Source organism: Schistocerca nitens, chromosome 1 (genome assembly GCF_023898315.1).
Source record: "Schistocerca nitens isolate TAMUIC-IGC-003100 chromosome 1, iqSchNite1.1, whole genome shotgun sequence".
In the NCBI taxonomy this organism is placed as follows: domain Eukaryota; kingdom Metazoa; phylum Arthropoda; class Insecta; order Orthoptera; family Acrididae; genus Schistocerca; species Schistocerca nitens.
In genome coordinates, this window is record NC_064614.1 from 1,312,562,864 (window position 1) to 1,312,584,242 (window position 21,379).

The window sequence follows — 21,379 nt, forward strand, 5'->3', positions numbered from 1 at the left end:
GAAAGCAGCCGATGGTAGTGACACACCTGCGCCCAGTATGCTAAAATATTATTTACGATTCAGTCTGAAATACAAATATATTTCTGCCACATTCAGCCATTTCTTTTATTGGTATAAACAGCTGTTCTGCACTATCTGTTTTGCAACTGACAATTTCATCTCAAAGGCAGAAGCTAAGTTAATGTGACAGACTGATCCATAGCAAGCACCTGAGCTCTACTGTCCACAGCTGAGCAGAATCTATTCAGCAGGAATGTGGGTGTAGGTTGTGATGTAATCTAGAGCAGGTTAGTTCAAAAAATACTGTTAATGAATGAATTCTACAGGTAGAGCAATTTTTTCAGATGGCCAATACCACTGACAGTAGGCAGCTGCGGGGCAGAAGGGAGCGAGGGGAAGGATTGCGTCCCCACTGCCACACTCCCCCTCACAGACTTTCTTCTAAGCTGGGTACTGTAGGTCATGTTGGAAACTGACAGTTTGGGTGTGAGGCGAAAAAGCCAAAGAATGTGGACAATAAACCAAGGTTGTTCTGCAAGACTGATCTATAATATGTCCTCAAGTCTAGGTTAGATTGGAAGGAGACATTCGATTGTGAGACGGCGAAGTCAATGAATGTGAACGTGAAATCTTGGTTGTGATGACAGGCTGATTGGTAGCATAGTTAGAAATCTATGTTAGCTTGGAAGCTGATAGGACCTTTTCAAATTACTTTCAGTTTACTTGTGTCCAAACCTGCAGTATTTATATTTGCTCATGCAAATGAATATTTTTCTCCAGAAATTCAGACTGATCACACTCTTAGTACCTAGCACTTTAAGGTTGTTTTGACGTTAAATACTTAATATTTTTACCACTATTACAATTAATACATTGATACATCTTCGGTTATACAAGTCAGCTATTCTGCCATCATAACTTCTTGCGACTCTTCCTTCAATTATAAGCACATTTTGGATACTAATGTGTGTTCTGTTAGCATATTCCAGAATGACTTTTGTTAATGTTTGTTTATGACTAAATTCAAGTCTCATTATTGGGTTCAGTATTAGTACTACTCAAAGGCTAGAAAAGCCACCAGTAGCACATACAGGTGAATTTTGTAGGTTCCACTGAAGTCCCACGAGAGGCTAGGAAAACAGAAGTTTACTCAGACAGTGAATTTCTTTACGTAGCTATCCTCCACAGCAAGCACATAAATATTTGTTTAGAAAATAGAAGTGCCTTCTGTCCTGCACTATACTTTATTTTGCCAGACACGTTTTGCCATTATTAACTTTAAGGCATCATCAGTGGAATCGATAGTGATACAGTTATGATACACTTTTGTTTTGAAACGATACTTTCTTGCAAATGTGACGGGAATTCTCCATCACTCCAGAAGCGGTTGAAAATGGCAAGGAGGTGGCACTGCCAATCCGCTGACAGATGTTTACTCATTTGGTGATGGAAGGGATCTGGATGCAGTGGTCAGGACAATCAGCAAGGGTGCTGAGAAATCCCCACTCACTGAATGGAGCATTAAACGGCTCAGGGTGGCGTGAAGCAAAAGATAAGTGTTGTCATTCCACTTGCTGTTGTAAGAGATGAAAGATGGGGCAGTAATTCTCAGATGCAGAGGTGCAACTATAATGCTCAGCATGATGCTCTGTGATTATGTCTGAATCAGTATATACAGCTACATTTGTGGAAATTAGAGGTATACGTGCAGGGGTCTGATATCCGTAAAGGCATCTGAGCTTGGTCCATACCTGGGAAGGAGGGGTTCGTGTTCCAATGATGCAGACATATCGTTCCCAACACTCCTACTTCTGTCGTTTCATAAGCTGACGGACCTGGGCAAGGAGCCATTTGAAGGCAAAGGGATGAGTGACACAATGACACGGGACGGGCCCGCCTGCGGTCTCTAATAGCCACAGTGACTTCCAGTGACCAACAAGGCAGTATCTTCCGCCACAAGGAACCTGAGGAACAGGATATTGCCTATTCAGCTGTGGCAGTAATGGTCTGAATCACCTCATCGATGTTTCCATGCAACGGAGATTCAACGGTTATAGTGGAGGTCAAAGAGTCTCAGTCAGCTTTGGTAAGAGCCCATCTGGGCAAGCGTCCAGATGAGTTATGCTGGGGGAGGGACAGGAAGAGCAGAAAGTGGTCACTACCACTCAAATTGTTGTGAGCTCTTCAGTGGATAGATGGTATAAGGACAGGACTGCAAACCGAGAGATCAATGGCCAAGTATGTGCCACACTGAAATGAGTGGGGCACCTGTATTTAGGAGGCAGAGGTCGAGCTGAGTTAGTACATTTTTGGCATCTTTCCCATGGCCAGTAATCTTGGTTCCACCCCGAAAAGGGTTATGAGCACTAAAATCATGCAGAAGTAGAAAAGGTGAGGGGAATTGGGAAATAAGTGCAGCCAATACATGGTGCGGCACTTCACCATCTGGAGGAAGGTAGATGTTGCAGCTGGTAATGTATTGTGTTGTCCTCACCCTGACAGCCACAACTTTTAAAGATGTTTGAAAGGGCACAGGTTGGCTACATACACGGGTAAGGACATGAAAACAGACTCCACCTGATATTCTGTTACAGTCATTACGATTTTTTTAGAAACCTGATAGCCAGGAAGCATCGGGTCTGCATTGCGGAAAACCAGGTTTCCTGAAGGGCAACACAAAAGGCAGGTATAATGCTTAACAGTTGCCGTAACTTAGCCAGGTGGGAGAAAAAACTGCCACAAATCCACTGGAGGATGACACTCTCCACCATCTGGGAAGGCACGAAGAGACCAAGGAAGGGAGTCACCTGCTGCCATCGGTTGAGTGCTGGTGTCCAGTACCATCAAATCTGAGGTGTCAGCGAGATCTAGGTCCTTGGCAGATGCTAGAATCTTCACCTTGTCCTCAGATGTGGAACTGTTATGGAGTGGTGGTGTGGGGGCCACCAGTCTCTCCCATTCCTTAACAGACTTCGTCTGTTTGCACTCTCATCGCTCTTTAAGGACTTGCTGGGAGGGCTTCTCTGAAGTAGCTTCAGGGAGAGAGTAGGACCGTGAAGCCCTTCGACCAGCAGCTAGTGGCTCCTTCGACCACTGGCTGGTGTCTACTCGACCACAGGGAGAGACCGTGGAAGGTAGAGTCCCAAGGGACCACCATCCTTTTGAGAGGAGCCGGAGGAGGCTGTTGCTTCTCTGGCTGGGAGAGGGGGGCAGATTGACATCCCCACTGGGGCAGGCTTAGATGAGGAGCATACCATCGCCAATGGAGGTGATGTCATCATAGTGGCAGCGTAAAATGATAGCAATCAAACATGGTTCAACCTTTCGTATTTTAATTTAACCTCTCAGTAGGTCAGCTGTCCAGGGTCTTGTACGAGAGTAAGTCAATTATTATCTGAAAAGTAGTTATAAAATTTTATTGTAATCACACGAAACTTACAAGAACATCATTTTTCAACATAGTGTCCTTGTGTTTCAATTCACTTGGTCCATCGTTGTACGAGCTTCCTAAAAGAAGGTTCTCGGTTGAGGTGCGAGCCAGGAATGCACCGCGTCTTTCACTGCTACATCTGAGGCAAACCGACAGCCCCTTAATGCCTGTTTGAGTGGACCAAACAAGTGATGGTAAGAAGGGGCAAGATCGGGACTATATGGAGGATGATCCAATGCTTCAAATTTGAGTTTCTGGAGCGTTTCACCAGTGTCGGCAGCAGTATGCGGACGGGCACTGTCCTGCAACAACACACCTTTTGACAGCAATTCTCGGCATTTGCTTCGAATTGCAGGCTGTAGCCTGGCATTAAGCAACTGTAATGTACACTGTTTATTGTGGTGTCCCTTTCCCCACAATGTTGCAGTGCTGGACCTTGTGTGTCCCAAAAACCGTTGTTGTTGTTGTTGTTGTTGTGGTCTTCAGTCCTGAGACTGGTTTGATGCAGCTCTCCACGCTACTCTATCATGCGCAAAATTCTTCATCTCCCAGTACCTACTGCAACCTATATCCTTCTGAATCTGCTTAGTGTATTCATCTCTTGGTCTCCCTCTACGATTTTTACCCTCCACGCTGCCCTCCAATGCTAAATTTGTGATCCCTTGATGCCTCAAAACATGTCCTACCAACCGATCCCCTCTTCTAGTCAAGTTGTGCCACAAACTTCTCTTCTCCCCAATCCTGTTCAATACCTCCTCATTAGTTACGTGATCTACCCACCTTATCTTCAGCATTCTTCTGTAGCACCACATTTCGAAAGCTTCTATTCTCTTCTTGTCCAAACTAGTTATCGTCCATGTTTCACTTCCATACATGGTTACACTCCATACAAATACTTTCAGAAACGACTTCCTGACACTTAAATCTATACTCGATGTTAACAAATTTCTCTTCTTCAGAAACGATTTCCTTGCCATTGCCAGTCTACATTTTATATCCTCTCTACTTCGACCATCATCGGTTATTTTACTCCCTAAATAGCAAAACTCCTTTACTACTTTAAGTGTCTCATTTCCTAATCTAATTCCCTCAGGATCACCCGACTTAATTTGACTACATTCCATTATCCTCGTTTTGCTTTTGTTGATGTTCATCTTATATCCTCCTTTCAAGACACTGCCCATTCCGTTCAACTGCTCTTCCAAGTCCTTTGCTGTCTCTGACAGAATTACAATGTCATCAGCGAACCACAAAGTTTTTATTTCTTCTCCGTGGATTTTAATACCTACTCAGAATTTTTCTTTTGTTTCCTTTACTGCTTGCTCAATATACAGATTGAATAACATTGGGGAGAGGCTACAACCCTGTCTCACTCCCTTCCCAACCGCTGCTTTCCTTTCATGCCCCTAGACTCTTATAACTGCCATCTGGTTTCTGTACAAATTGTAAATAGCCTTTCGCTCCCTGTATTTTACCCCTGCCACCTTCAGAATTTGAAAGAGAGTATTCCAGTTAACATTGTCAAAAGCTTTCTCTAAGTCTACAAATGCTAGAAACGTAGGTTTGCCTTTTCTTAATCTTTCTTCTAAGATAAGTCGTAAGGTTAGTATTGCCTCACGTGTTCCAACATTTCTACGGAATCCAAACTGATCTTCCCCGAGGTCCGCTTCTACCAGTTTTTCCATTCGTCTGTAAAGAATTCGTGTTAGTATTTTGCAGCTGTGACTTATTAAACTGATAGTTCGGTAATTTTCACATCTGTCAACACCTGCTTTCTTTGGGATTGGAATTATTATATTATTCTTGAAGTCTGAGGGTATTTCGCCTGTCTCATACATCTTGCTCACCAGATGGTAGAGTTTTGTCATGACTGGCTCTCCCAAGGCCGTCAGTAGTTCCAATGGAATGTTGTCTACTCCCGGGGCCTTGTTTCGACTAAGGTCTTTCAGTGCTCTGTCAAACTCTTCACGCATTATCTTATCTCCCATTTCGTCTTCATCTACATCCTCTTCCATTTCCATAATATTGTCCTCAAGTACATCACCCTTGTATAAACCTTCTATATACTCCTTCCACCTTTCTGCCTTCCCTTCTTTGCTTAGAAATGGGTTGCCATCTGAGCTCTTGATATTCATACAAGTGGTTCTCTTCTCTCCAAAGGTCTCTCTAATTTTCCTGTAGGCAGTATCTATCTTACCCCTAGTGAGACAGGCCTCTACATCCTTACATTTGTCCTCTAGCTATCCCTGCTTAGCCATTTTGCACTTCCTGTCGATCTCATTTTTGAGACGTTTGTATTCCTATTTGCCTGCTTCATTTACTGCATTTTTATATTTTCTCCTTTCATCAATTAAATTCAATATTTCTTCTGTTACCCAAGGATTTCTATTAGCCCTCGTCTTTTTACCTACTTGATCGTCTGCTGCCTTCACTACTTCATCCCTCAGAGCTACCCATTCTTCTTCTACTGTATTTCTTTCCCCCATTCCTGTCAATTGTTCCCTTATGCTCTCCCTGGAACTCTCTACAACTTCTGGTTCTTTCAGTTTATCCAGGTCCCATCTCCTTAAATTCCCACCTTTTTGCAGTTTCTTCAGTTTCAATCTGCAGTTCATAACCAATAGATTGTGGTCAGAGTCCACATATGCCCCTGGAAATGTCTTACAATTTAAAACCTGGTTCCTAAATCTCTGTCTTACCATTATATAATCTATCTGATACCTATTAGTATCTCCAGGATTCTTCCAGGTATACAACCTTCTATCATGATTCTTAAACCAAGTGTTAGCTATGATTAAGTTGTGCTCTGTGCAAAATTCTACCAGACGGCTTCCTCTTTCATTTCTTAGCCCCAATCCATATTCACCTACTATGTTTCCTTCTCTCCCTTTTCCTACTGTCGAATTCCAGTCACCCATGACTATTAAATTTTCGTCTCCCTTCACTACCTGAATAATTTCTTTTATCTCGTCATACATTTCATCAATTTCTTCATCATCTGCAGAGCTAGTTGGCATATAAACTTGTACTACTGTAGTAGGCATGGGCTTTGTGTCTATCTTGGCCACAATAATGCGTTCACTATGCTGTTTGTAGTAGCTAACCCACACTCCTATTTTTTTATTCATTATTAAACCTACTCCTGCAAAAAACAGTAAGCATCAGTTTTCGTGTGGGCGGCTGGGTCTCGAACTTTTTCTGGCATGGTGAATTTGGATGTTTCCATTCCATACTCTGCCGTTTACTCTCTGGCTCGTAATGATGGATCCATGTCTTGTCACCAGTAATGACCCCGTCTAAGAAGTTGTTCCCTTTGGTACCATAGTGATCCAAATGTTGTTTGCAGGTGTCCAAGCGTGTTTGTTTATGCAACTGTGTGAATTGTTTTGGAACCCATCTTGAACAAACTTTATGAAATCCAAGTCTGTTGTGGATGATTTCGTAGGCAGAACAGTGACTAATTTGGAGACGATATGCCACTTCGTCAATAGTTAATCGCCTGTCTAAGAGAATCATTTCACACAAACGCTCAATGGTTTCTTCATTTGTGGCGGTAAACAGTCATCTGACTCATTCATCGTGCGCAGCACTTGTGCGTCCATTTCGGAATTTTTCAATCCATTCGTAGACACTCCGTTGTGGCAAAACACTGTTCCTGTACTGCACCGAAAGTCTTCAACAATACGCCTTCCGACGTTGCTCTTCTTTGGTGCAAACAGAGAGCAGAGCAGCTATGATTAACAGCACAGCAGTGATAATGAAACTAACCTAGCAGCTTGAAAATTGCAAAGATATAAGCATGCATCATCAATGTAAAACGACAGTAGTAACAAAATAAACAAAAATATAACTAAATTGCAGATAATAATTGATTTAGCCTTGTAATCCATAATTTTCCTCTCCTTTTGGTGTGCCATGCAGCCTGGCGATCAGCAGGAGTGGCGCTGTCTACAATTGACACAGGTGAGAGGAGGGGCACATGGAACATTCGGATGCAGCAGACATCTGCAATCTCAACATGTAATGGTGGAATTGCAACAGGAGAACATGTGCCTGAATTTTCACAACTTAAAGCACCAAACAGGGGGAGGGACATATGGTTTTAAATCATATTGGTGTACCATCACCCTCAAACGCCAGGATGAATGTGCCTTGCAGTGGTTGCTGGAACATGCCCACATCTAACAGTCCGACGAATGGCGGCACAGACTGGCATTGTTTTAAGAGTCCCCGATCTATACACCTGACTCCAGCAATGACTGATGGTTCTACTTCTCTATTCTTAACATTACCACCACCTGTCAGTCTGTGCAGCTTAAAGGACATTACAAATGCAGGGAGCATTACCTACTGCAGTTATGATAGAAGAGAAATATGAATTGATAAGTGATAATAAAGATTTCATAATTGTAAGCTGAAAAGATGACATGAAAAAGTTATAACATACTTCAGAGAAGAATAATCCAAACTCACCCATGCCCCAGTCAATGCCTTCTTCTTCCTCACGTTCCTTGCGTTTTTTCTCCTCCATTTCACGCATATATTCCTCTTTGTCTCGTTCCTCCTGTTCCATTCTCCGCTTTTCTCGCAATTCCGTCACAGTTAACTCTGATTCTTGCTCTTGATCTGTATCTGGTCCCTGAAGAATAAACATCCTAGTACTGTTGCCAAATTTCAGCAGATGACCAACCTGCAAAAAATAATAGTAATTTTTCCTTCTACTCTTGTGTATTACAAACAAGAGCCACAACACAAAATGAACTTGGCAGTAATTTCAGTTGTCCAGTACACGTGATCACAATACACAGACGTGAAGAACTTCAGAATGGTCAACTTGTACACATCACATTGACCTCATAACTTATAGTCAAACTAAATGCTGATATAGTAATAGAAGGTATGTTTTTCTTAAAGTAAGTACAAGTTTGAAATAAAGATAAAGCAAGCAGACTTTTCCTAGCATTTTTTTTACATGAAAACCTGTATTTTAATCTACTTTTCCACATAATTCCCACCAATATTAAGGCATTTTTGTATCATACAACCAGCTTTGAATACAATACTTACATAAATCGGCTGCCTAAGCATAACTTTCAATAGTTTAAACATTTTGTAACAATTGCATAAACCACAATTCTTGACACTTAGGAGTGATGGGGTGGTATGGCAATGAGTGAGAGCTTTCAAAGATGGTCGTATGAATGTGCATGATGAGGAATAAGGTAGGTGACAGTCGTTACTGACCACTTGGTGCAGAAATCTGATGAAGAAAGGAGACAGAACAGATGCTTTATAATTTTGACATCATGTGATGAGTTTCCTCAAAGGGCATAACGTGTGTGTTATGTAACTGTTACAGAACATGCAAATTATTGAAAGTTATGCTCAGGTAGCAGATTTCTATAAGGATGGTGCTTGAAGTTTGTGCCTGGTGGGTATTACATAGAAAAGTATATTAAAGTTATGGGCTTTCATGCAAAAATGAAATTGCTAAGAAAAGTCTACTTGTTTTACTTTTAATTCAACATGGTATGTACTTAAAAAAATAAAAACCATGCCTCATATGCAATATCCCCTACACATAAGTGAAAAGGGAAACTTACTACAAAATTATCACAAGAAGATTATGACACACATTATGCAAAAACAAAACTCTTATGACACACATTTGTTGGTCACACGCACCTAGACTTTTTTGTCACACAGCTCCTTAACCTGTACAACTGCTTAACAGCAAAGCAACTTTTCTATGAGTATTTACAAGGAGCATGCTACAGACAGTGATTCTAATATTAAAGCAAGAGCATGAAAGTCCCACACTCACCAACCAGAATCAAAGAGATTTTCAAACATTATTACCAGCTAACGATTTTTCCTTAGGTACAACTTGGAAACCCATATGGAGTAATCATACGTAAGAGTCATTATGCTGTATTCCACAAGGAAGTGCTGTGCGAGTGGGGGCAAGATATCACGAGAGTAATCTGAAGCAGCTATTACAGGATTTAAATGTCCCCAACACCACGTGAACTGTCACAATGGCACTTCACTAGGACATCCTGTGGGCTGATAGGGTTAATATCCCCAAAAGAAGTTATTGCAGTGACCTGCAGCAAGAAATCACACCTGCACACTGTTCAAATGTTTTATGCATACATTTTGCAGATTTATGCTCACCACAACTATGAATGTACTGCTGTGGTGTTTCACTAAAGACGAGACCACCACATTTAGAGCACAAGCAGATATTCTATCAAAATACTGTCTCATTATAAATGTGTTTCATTTGCAATGCAACTTGAATGTCCAGCTATTTCTTGTGCACCAAGCAGCACAAAAATAATGGCTGAAGATGACTGTGAGAAGAAGGAAGATGAAGGTACACACAGACTGTTGACACAGTACCATAGCTGGAACTGATAAGTCCCTTTAACTCCTAAAGTTTTATTTTGTATACTGCATCACCACTTGCATAAGTAATAGTGTTCGTAATTTATCCGTCCAAGAAATAAGCGGAGGACAGGTGGGTTGGCTATGGCCTTGTCAAAGGAATGATTTTGGCATTTTCCCTAAGAGAGTCAGGAATATCATGGAGAAACCACAGTGCATGAAGTTCCAGCCTTCCAAATCTAAGACCAATGTCTTAATAAATGCACCATCTCCTTCAGTTATATTTGGCATACAATGCTGTTATGATTGTACATACTCAGAACAAGACAGCTTGACAATTAAATGATTGTACAGTATTATTTAGTCTTTCAACAGCTATAATGCACACTTGCAAATGACTTAGGCTGATGGCCATGCTGCCACACCTCTGTTAAATCTCAAAGTCTTTTCCTCATGTCTGTCAACATGCTCCCATAATGAATGAGATGTTTAGCTCAAAAAATTATGAGACATTCACATTATGCACTACCAATCTTAGGTGTATATTTACCTTCAAAAAGTGTCATACTGTGAATGTATATTGTAATGTTGAAGAGATGTCTTATAGGACAATAATGAAGGAAATCTGCTACCATCCACAACTGGAGGTAGTTTATTTAAAATGTGACTTGTTTTGGACTTAAGCTCATCTGCATGTGATTACAGTTAGAATTGTCTTTACACATTTCAGTATCAGAGTTCAATACAGAATGTTTCAGCCACTGATTATTGCATTGTAAGTGGTATTAGCTTCAAATAAATATTCTGGAGTTAAATTTTTAATTACCATTTGGATACTTGATCTATACTGAACTTCAACACAGAATACCACGGACCTTGCCATAGGTGGGGTGGCTTGCGTGCCTCAGTGATACAGGTAGAAGTACCATAGGTACACCCACAACAGAGGGGTATCCATCGAGAGGCCAGGCAGACCTATGGTTCCTGAAGTGAGCTAGCAGCTATTTCAGCAGCTGAAGGGGGCAGCAGTCTGGATGATTGACTGATCTGCACTTGTAACATCAAATCATAATGTCCTTGCTGTGGTGATACTGAGAACGACTGAAAGCGAGGGGAAACCTACAGTCATAATTTTTCACGAGGGCATGCTGTTCTACTGTATGGTTAAATGATGACTGCATTGTCTTGAGTAAAATATTCCTGAGGTAAAACAGTTCCCCATTTGGATCTCCAGCAGGGACAACTCAGGAGGAGATCATCACCAGGAGAAACAAAAATGGCAGTCTATGAATCAGATCATGGAATGTTAGATCTCTTAATCAGGCAAGTTAGAAAATTTGAAAAGGGAAGTGGATAGGCTGAAGTTAGATATAATGGGAATTAGAGAAATTCGGTGGCAGGAGTGACAGGGTTTCTGGTCAGGTGAATACGGGGTTGTAAATACAAGATCAGATAGGGATAATGCAGGAGTAGGTTTAATAATGATAGGAAAATAGGAATGGGAGTAAGCTACTACAGACAGCATAGCGAATGCAATCTTGTAGTGAAAATAGACACTTAACTCACACCCACCACAGTAGTGTATATGCCAACTAGCTCTGCAGATGATGGGGAGGTTGAAAAAATGAAGAACCAAAGAAATGGATAATGAGAGAAAATAAATTATTCAGATGGTTAAGGGAGACGAAAATTTAATTGCAGAGGGGAACTAGAATTTGATAGCAGGAAAAGGAAGAGAAGGAGAAAACAATAGGTGAATATGGACTGGGGGAAAGAAATGAAAGAGAAAGCCGCCTAGTAGAATTTTGTACAGAGTACAATCTAATCATCGCTAACACTTGATTTAAGAAACATGAAAGAAGATTGTACACATGGAAGAGACCAGGAGTAACACGAAGGTTCCAGATTGATTGTATAATGGTAAAACAGAGATTTCAAAACCAGATTTTAAATTGTAAGACATTTCCAGGGACAGATGTGGACTCTGACCACAATGTATTGGTTATGAAATGTAAATTGAAGCAGAAGAAATTGCCAAAAGGTAGGAAATTAAGAACATGGGACCTGGATATGCTGCAAGAACCAAAGGATGTTGGAAGTTTCGGAAGGAGCATTAGGCAACAGATGACGAGAACTGAGGATAGGCACACAAGAGACGATGAATGGGTAGCTTTAAGAGATAAAATAGTGATAGCAGCAAAGGATCAAATGGGTTAAAAAGACCAAGCCTAGTAAAAATCCTTGGATAATACATGACCAGGTGAAAGGAAACACAAATGTCTAAAAAATGAGATTGACAGAAAGTGTGCCAAATGGCTAAGTGGAAATTGGCTAGAGGGCAAATGTAAATACACTACTGGCCATTAAAATTGCTACACCACGAAGATGACGTGCTACAGAAGCGAAATTTAACCGACAGGAAGAAGATGCTGTGATATGAAAATGATTAGCTTTTCAGAGCATTCACACAAGGTTGGCGCCGGTGGTGACACCTACAACATGCTGACATGAGGAAAGTTTCCAACTGATTTCTCATACACAAACAGAAGTTGACCAGTGTTGCCTGGTGAAATGTTGTGATGCCTTGTGTAAAGAGGAGAAATGCGTACCATCACGTTTCCGACTTTGATAAAGTTCGGATTGCAGCCTATCGCGATTGCGGTTTATCGTATCGCGACATTGCTGCTCGCATTGGTCGAGATCCAATGACTGTCAGCAGAATATGGAATCGGTGGGAGTAATAAGGAACGCCGTGCTGGATCCCAACGGCCTCATATCACTTGCAGTCGAGATGACAGGCATCTTATCCGCATGGCTGTAATGGATCGTGCAGCCATGTCTATATCCCTGAGTAAACAGATGGGGACGTTTGCAAGACAACAACCACCTGCACGAACAGTTCGACGATGTTTGCAGTAGCAAGGACTATCAGCTCGGAGACCAAGGCTGGGATTACCCTTATCGCTGCATCACAGACAGGAACGCCTGCGATTGTGTACTCAACGACGAACCTGGGTGCACGAATGGCAAAACGTCATTTTTTGGGATGAATCCAGGTTCTGTTTACAGCATCATGATGGTCGCATCCATGTTTGGCGACATCGCGGTGGACGCACATTGGAAGCGTGTATTCGTCATCGCGATACTGGCGTATCACTTGGTGTGATGGTATGGGGTGCCATTGGTTACAAGTCTCGATCACCTCTTGTTCGCATTGACGGTACTTTCAACAGTGGACGTTACATTTCAGACGTGTTACGAACCGTGGCTCTACCCTTCATTCGATCCCTGCGAAACGCTACATTTCAGCAGGATAATGCACGATCGCATGTTGCATGTCCTGTACGAGCCCTTCTGGCTACAGAAAATGTTCGACTGCTGCCCTGGCCAGCACGTTCTCCAGATCTCTCACCAACTGAAAACGTCTGGTCAATGGTGATTGAGCAACTGGCTCGTCACAATACGCCAGTCACTACTCTTGATGAACTGTGGTATCGTGTTGAAGCTGCATGGACAACTGTACCTGTACACACCATCCAAGCTCTGTTTGACTCAATGCCCAGGCGTATCAAGGCCGTTATCACAGCCAGAGGTGGTTGTTCTGGGTACTGATTTCTCAGGATCTATGCACCCAAATTGCGTGAAAATGTAATCAAATGTCAGTTATAGTATAATATATTTGTCAATGAATACCGGTTTATCATCTGCATTTCTTCTTGGTGTAGCAATTTTAATGGCTAGTAGTATATTTCAGAGCATATTTCACTATGGGAAAGATACTGTCTACAGGAAAACTAAAGAGGCCATCGGAGAAAAGAGAAGCTGCCGTACGAATATCAACACCTCATATGGAAAACCAATCCTAACCAAACAAAGAAAAGCTGAAATGTGAAAGGAGTATATAGAGAGTCTACACAAGGGAAACAAACTTGAAAGCAACACGTAGAAAGGGAAGAGGAAGAGGACATAGATGAAGATGAAATGGGAGATACAAGACTGCAACAAAAATTTGACAGAGCACTGAAAGACCTAAGTCAAAACAATGTCCCAGGAGTAGACACATTCTGTCAGAACTACTGGTGACTTTCAGAGAGCCAGTCATGACAAAATTATTCCATCTGGTGTGCAAGGCATACAAACAGGCAAAATATCCTCAGACTTCAGGAAGGATTCCAAAGAAATCAGGTGTTGACAGGTGTGAAAATTAGCAAATTATCTGTTTAATAAGTCACGGTTGCAAAATAGTAACATGAATTCTTTTATCCATTATCGCGGGAATTAATTTTTTCGTGATTTTTTTTAAAAAAATTGAAATTTCTTATCACATACACAAGTTTTGTGCAAATTTATTATTCGGTCTTCATCATACAATTGATACTTTATAACACAGTACAATTACTAATCAAAAATAAAATCTTGAACTCAGCATTATTTTACATGAAATGGAATAAAACAGTCAATACACAGTCCCACATTACAATTTGAACACATTGTTCACACAATAGATTTACAGTCCTTGTGTGCACACCTTTTCTTCTTCTTTCCTTCTGTGTGCTGGACGAGATGGTCAGTCTTATCAGACCTAATTGCATCTGATATGTGGCTGTCGGAACATGCCCTTGATGCAGATGGTCTACCGGCTCCTTTTGGTAAAGCTTGGTGTCTCTGCAAGTACACTGTAGCTACTTCTCTCTTGAAATCAAGCTGAGAAATAGTTTTGTTTCTTGCTTTATTACACAAAATCCAACTGTTTTGTATGGCGACATCTAACATCCATGTAAAGAGACACCAGTACCATTTCTTGCTTGTTATTGTAATGCGATAGCATGCTAGATTCTGAACCATCTGATCAGTACCTTGCATGTATGTATTATATTTGGCGACCAGTTTTGGTCTGGGAATCATTATATTCGCTTTTTTAGTTGCGAGAATCTCTTGACTTGGGCAACTTCTTGTGCACCACATGAAGAAGAGATCATTGTGACAACTGAGTTGTCCAGCCACTGCACACAATAATCTATCATTCTTCTCTATTCGGATCTGGGGGCTCAACAAACACATCACCTTCAATATCATCATTACGTGGAATCTCCAGCACCTCAGCAAGCGAGAAACCCCTTCTAAAACAAAAAAGAGAAAATTTGTCCTTTTACTGAGTACAAGCACCTAGCATTGGCATACGGCAACACCGACGTTCAAACGGCCTAAGTGAACGTAATTTATTTCACAGCAAGCAGTAACCTCCAAAGAATAAATATTTGAGTATTTGAAGCACAACCATACTAAAAAAACCAAATTATATATCGTAAGTTATTGTGTAAAACATACTTACTTGAACTTATACTACATTTTTCTTCGTCATTCAGCAAACAACGACTTCCAACACTGCTTATGCCGCAGAATTTAAATGTATTGTTGAAACTGTTGCATTGTCGTGATCTTTACAGCCTTTCGGAATGGAATCCAGTGCTGCCAACTCTCTCACTTCATTGATGTCGTGGAATCAACTATTTTAAAAAAGTGTTACAAATGTTGCCATATGGCAACGCACAGCGCTAATGGGTTAAAGGAGAAAGGAAAAACTGGTAGAAGCTGAAATGTAGGAACATGTGAAGCGATATGGACCCTACAACTTTAGAGGATACATTAAGAAAAGCATTTGTAGACTTCAAGAAAGCTTTTGACAATGTTAATTTCAATACTCTTCCTGAAATTCTGAAGGTAGAAAGGGTAAAATACAGGTAGTGAAAGGCTATTTAGAACTAACTTGTGCAGAAATCAGGTGGCAGTTATAAAGGTGAGGGGCACAAAAGGGAAGCAGCAGTTGAGAAGGGAGTGAGACAAGGCTGCAGCCTATCCCCAATTTTACCAAACCAAAGAAAACTTTGGAGTAAGAATTAAAACACAAAGGAACTACAGACATGGGCTGAGAGCAGGCATTGATTGAAATCAGTGGAGATTGAAATCAGTGCGCCAGACCGGGATTCGAGCCCGGATCTCCTGCTTACGAGGCAGGTGCTCTGACCAATGAGCCACCCGGACACCGTGGGTCATTGCATCTGCATGAACTATCCTAGAACACCTCCCATCAGACACAAATTTTCAACTTATCCACACACTTCTACTGTAAGGCCCTTGCCCATTATCCTAATTATTCATGGCATTTCACTGATACCCCGTAAGAGTTCGAGCCTGGCCCGCATCTGCACTGAAGAGACCACTGGCCATCTCACTTATTTAAGAGGTACACTCCTCTGACTGCTTGTTTTAAATAAATGTATTTTAGTTATCTCTTTCATCTTCTTGGGGAAGTTATTATAAAATTTTAATCCCTTGAAGAAAATACAGGGTATCCTAAAAAGAATGACCCAATTTTAAATGGAATTATTTATTAGGAAGGAGGGCTTAACACCAGTAAATTGCATACTAAGTTACTCAGAGAAGACAGAGGTTTATAAAAATCCATAAAAAATGTTCAATGTGTCTTCCACTGGCTGCACGAATGACATCTAGCCAATAGCCGAATACATCCCAAACTGAGTGTAAGGTGTCTTCTGTCACTGAAGCTACAGCAACTGACATTCTGGTTTTTAGTTCATCAATGTCACAATGTAAGGGAGGAATGTAAACACATTGTTTAACAAACCCCCACAGGAAGAAATCACATGGTGTTAAGTCAGGGGACCTTAGAAGGCCAAGAGTGTAAAGCCTGGTCTCGCAGTCCTGTACGCCCTATCCAATGTTGAGGTATGTTCGCATAGAGGAAACTGCACACATTGTTGTGCCAGTGCAGTTGTGCTACAAAGAACAAGCAACACAGATGACAAGGGACAACACAGAACAAGAAAGACACAGACAAGGACCAGAAAACAAGGAATTAAAAGCAGACAGAGTTCTACAGTGGTTGGCTGACCATGGAAACAAAAAATAGGAAAAGCCAACTACCGAGAGACACGCTAAAAAACACCAATCTAAAACCTTAGGCCAAAGGCCACACTCAACACAAAAAAAGTGACAAACCCTCAGATCGAGCGATAGAAGCCTGCTGCACGAATAAAACTCAAAACAAGAATGCCATTGCAGCACCATCTGTTAAAAGTGAAGGGAGTGTATCAGGAAGTGCAAACGTCTGCCTGAGCACAGTTAAAAGCGGACAGGCCAACAAGATGTGGACCACGGTCAACGCTGATCCACAGCGACATAGAGGTGGGTCATCGTGGCACAATAAATGACTGTGTGTCAGCCAGGTGTGGCCAATGCGCAGCCAGCAGAGAACAACAGAGTCCCTGTGAGAAGCTCGCAAGGAGGAGTGCCACACACCAGTAGTCTCATTGATGACCTGAAGTTTGTTGGGGGAAGGCGGGTGAGCCATTCATCACTCCAGGTACCGAGGACCTTCTGCCGCAAAACTGACTGGAGATCACACTCCGAAAGACCAATCTCCAGGGTTCGTGCATCGGCAGCCTGTTTGGCCAGCATGTCAACCCGTTCATAACCTGGGATGCCGACATGACCTGGGGTCCACACAAAGACCACGGAGCGACTGCAATGGGTAAAGGAATGGAGGGACTCCTGGATAGCCATCACCACACGAGAGCTCGTAAACTGCTCAGGAGCAGATATACTCTAGGGCACGAGAGATGGCGATGAGCTCTGCAGTGAAAACACTGCAGCCTTCCAGCAATGAGCATTGTTCGGATTGTCCCCCAAGAGTGAAAGCATACCCAACTGGAACAGCAACTGTCGAAGCGTCGGTACAGACTACGGCAGAGGCGGGAAACACGGCAAGGATGGAAAGAAAGAAAGCATCGGCGGAGGGCTGCGGGAGGGACCGAGTCTTTTGAGCCTCGTGTCAAATCGAGCTGAAGGCATGGGCGGGGCACACACCACGGGGATAGACATAGATGGGCCCGGAAAAGAGGTGGGAGAGGGAAAAACTCGAGTCCAGAGAGAAGAGCCTGGACACAGACCGCAATCATACACCCTGACCGGAGCCGCCGTTCTGGAAGATGGGCAACCGAGTTGGGGAACAGCAGACGGTAATTTGGATGCCCGGGCAAGCTACAAACGTGTGCAGCATACGAGGCAAGCAGTCGTTGGCACCGGATTTGCAATGAAGGGACACCAGCCTCCACAAGTAGGCTGTTTACAGGGCTCGTGCGGAAAGCTCAAGTTGCAAGTTGGATCCCGCAATGAAGTACGGGGCCAAGCAACTGCAACGCGGAAGGCGATGCCGAACCGTAAGCCAGGCTCCCATAATCGAGACGGGACTGAATCGACACCTGATACAGGTGGAGAAGGGTAGACTGACCGGCGCCCCAGCCGGTGTGACTCAAGCAACAAAGAGCGTTAAGATTCTGCCAGTATGTTTGTTTAAGCTGCCAAATATGAGGGAGCCAAGTCAACCAGGTATCAAAAAGCAAACCCAAAAACCTATGCATCTCCACCACAGCAAGAGGTTTGCCATCAAGATAAAGCCGGGTCTCAGGGTGAACAGTGCGACGACAGCAGAAATGCATATGACGCAAGTCTCGGTGGCTAAACACTGGAAACTGTGCGTCACGGCCCAAGACTGCGCCTTGTGGATAGTGCCCTGCAGCTGTCGTTCAGCACCTGCAATGCCAGTGGAGCTGCAGTACAGGCAAAAGTCATCAGCAGAAAAAGAGGCTGATATGGACGTTCCCACAGCTGCAGCTAGCCCTTCGATAGCAACTAAAAAGATGCAGACATTCAAGACAGAGCCTTGCAGAACCCCATTCTCCAGGACTCGGGAGGAACTATGGGAGGAACCGACTTGCACGCGGAAGGAATGAAGCGACAGAAAATAATGAATAAAAATTGGGAGCGGGCCCCTACGAGGTGCATTCAAGTTCTAAGGCCTCCGATTTTTTTTCCAATTAACTACTCACCCGAAATCGATGAAACTGGCGTTACTTCTCGACGTAATCGCCCTGCAGACGTACACATTTTTCACAACGCTGACGCCACGATTCCGTGGCAGCGGCGAAGGCTTCTTTAGTAGTCTGTTTTGACCACTGGAAAATCGCTGAGGCAATAGCAGCACGGCAGGTGAATGTGCGGCCACGGAGAGTGTCTTTCATTGTTGGAAAAAGCCAAAAGTCACTAGGAGCCAGGTCAGGTGAGTAGGGAGCACGAGGAATCACTTCAAAGTTGTTATCACGAAGAAACTGTTGCGTAACGTTAGCTCGATGTGCGGGTGCGTTGTCTTGATGAAACAGCACACGCGCAGCCCTTCCCGGACGTTTTTGTTGTAGTGCAGGAAGGAATTTCTTCTTCAAAACATTTTCGTAGGATGCACCTGTAACCATAGTGCCCTTTGGATTACGCCCTCGCTGTCCCAGAACATGGACACCATCATTTTTTCAGCACTGGCGGTTACCCGAAATGTTTTTGGTGGCGATGAATCTGTGTGCTTCCACTGAGCTGACTGGCGCTTTGTTTCTGAATTGAAAAATGGCATCCACGTCTCATCCATTGTCACAACCGATGAAAAGAAAGTCCCATTCGTGCTGTCGTTGCGCGTCAACATTGCTTGGCAACATGCCACACAGGCAGCCATGTGGTCGTCCGTCAGCATTCGTGGCACCCACCTGGATGACACTTTTTGTATTTTCAGGTCGTCATGCAGGATTGTGTGCACAGAACTCACAGAAATACCAACTCTGGAGGCGATCTGTTCAACGGTCATTCGGCGATCCCCCAAAACAATTCTCTCCACTTTCTCGATCAAGTCGTCAGACCGGCTTGTTCGAGCCCGAGGTTGTTTCGGTTTATTGTCACACGATGTTCTGCCTTCATTAAACTGTCGCACCCACGAACGCAATTTCGACACATACATAACTCTATCACCACATGTCTCCTTCAACTGTTGATGAATTTCAATTGGTTTCACACCACACAAATTCAGAAAACGAATGATTGCACGCTGTTCAAGTAAGGAAAACGTCGCCATTTTAAGTATTTAAAACAGTTCTCATTCTCATCGCTGGCAGTAAAATTCCATCTGCCGTACGGTGCTGCAATCTCTGGGACGTATTGACAATGAACGCGGCCTCATTTTAAAACAATGCGCATGTTTCTATCTCTTTCCAGTCCGGAGAAAAAAAATCGGAGGCCTTAGAACTTGAATGCACCTCGTATTGCTTCCCCCTACTTATACCTCCAGAGGAGATCACGAATGTAAAATTAGAGAGATTCGAGCGAGCACGGAGGCTTTCAGACAGTCGTTCTTCCCGCGAACCATACGCGACTGGAACAGGAAAGGGAGGTAATGACAGTGGCACGTAAAGTGCCCTCCGCCACACACCGTTGGGTGGCTTGCGGAGTATAAATGTAGATGTAGATGCAGAGCTTGTAGGGAGCAGTGGGATGGGTGCCACCGCAAGGTCTGGATTCTTGGGTGCCTTCCGCTTTTTTTGTTTCTGTCGCAGTTCCTTCAGTGGTTCTGGCCCGACCTCGATGGACACGCCAGACGAAGTGAACACCCTGTCGTTCTAAGTTGGTGTGCAGTCCATCATCAGACTGATCCCTGTGGAATATAAGACCCTGAACGATATTTAAGCTCTTATGGGGCGTAAAGGAAACAGAAACATCCACCAGCTTGTCACAGGTGAGGAGCGCCCGTGACTGGGCAGACGATGCTGTCTTGAAGACTGACCCAGATGGCATTTTGGACAAGCCCTCCACCTCCCCAAACTTGTCCTCTAACTGTTCCACAAAAAACTGATGCTCCGTTGACATAAATGATTCCCCATCAACTCGTGAACAGACGAGGTATCGGGGCGAATAAGTATTGCTGCAATACTTAGCCTTTTGTTCCCTCCAAGGTGCGGACAGGGAGGAGAACAATTTGTAGTCATACTTCAGTGCATTTAAATGAGCCCTCGAATGCTTGGAGACTGCTGTCGGCTGGCCACCAGCAAGAGATGATGTATCACACTTCATTGTGGGTCACCCACACTGATGCCACCCACTCCAACCAAGGGGCCTCCCCACAGGCGCCATCCAGCCTCAGCAAGGGCCACCTGGCAGGATGGCCACTGCCGGGAGTCCCGATGCCCCACGGAGATAGGCATCTACTCCTTGGCATACGTGGGGAGTTAATGGCGCAGGCATCAGTAGAGCGATCCCTGGTTGTCAGGGGGCTACCAACAGGGTACATGGCAGCCCCACCAGAACAGATTGGCTACCATGATGGATATCAGGTGCAAAGAAGTCCATGGCCGTCGTCTCTGCACAAAGTGACATTGCATAGTGCATGGCAGAAACCGCACCCAGGAATGTACCCTCACCCAAGAGATGGAAAGTGAGCAGGACTGCAATGCGACGACGAGAAAGAGGGCTAAAGATATCAATGCACTATGAACATGATGCACCAAGTAAGGTGCCCTTCCACAGGCAGGAATACCGTAGGCCTATTCTTACTCCCGAACCTGCAGGGGGTCTTGCTGATAGATGAAATTGTCAGAGTCCAGTTGTGGGCATAACCAGTTCCGTAGCATTGCAGGATATGAAAATCCTGTTACGGTTTCTTCCTCA

At 43.4% G+C, this 21,379-nt stretch overlaps 1 protein-coding gene and 1 non-coding gene across 3 annotated transcripts in view; both read right to left on the reverse strand.

Annotated features, from left to right (window-relative positions):
* LOC126202922 (kanadaptin) overlaps positions 1-21,379 on the reverse strand; it is a 236,982-nt gene that overhangs the window by 186,359 nt on the left and 29,244 nt on the right. For both annotated transcript variants that reach the window (XM_049937018.1, XM_049937010.1), the window contains exon 2: positions 7,904-8,120. In XM_049937018.1, coding sequence (XP_049792975.1) covers positions 7,904-8,120 — 217 coding nt within the window. The remainder of the gene's footprint in view (positions 1-7,903; positions 8,121-21,379) is intronic.
* On the reverse strand, positions 15,788-15,862 carry Trnat-cgu (transfer RNA threonine (anticodon CGU)). Its single transcript has one exon. It is a non-coding gene; the product is annotated as a tRNA-Thr (tRNA).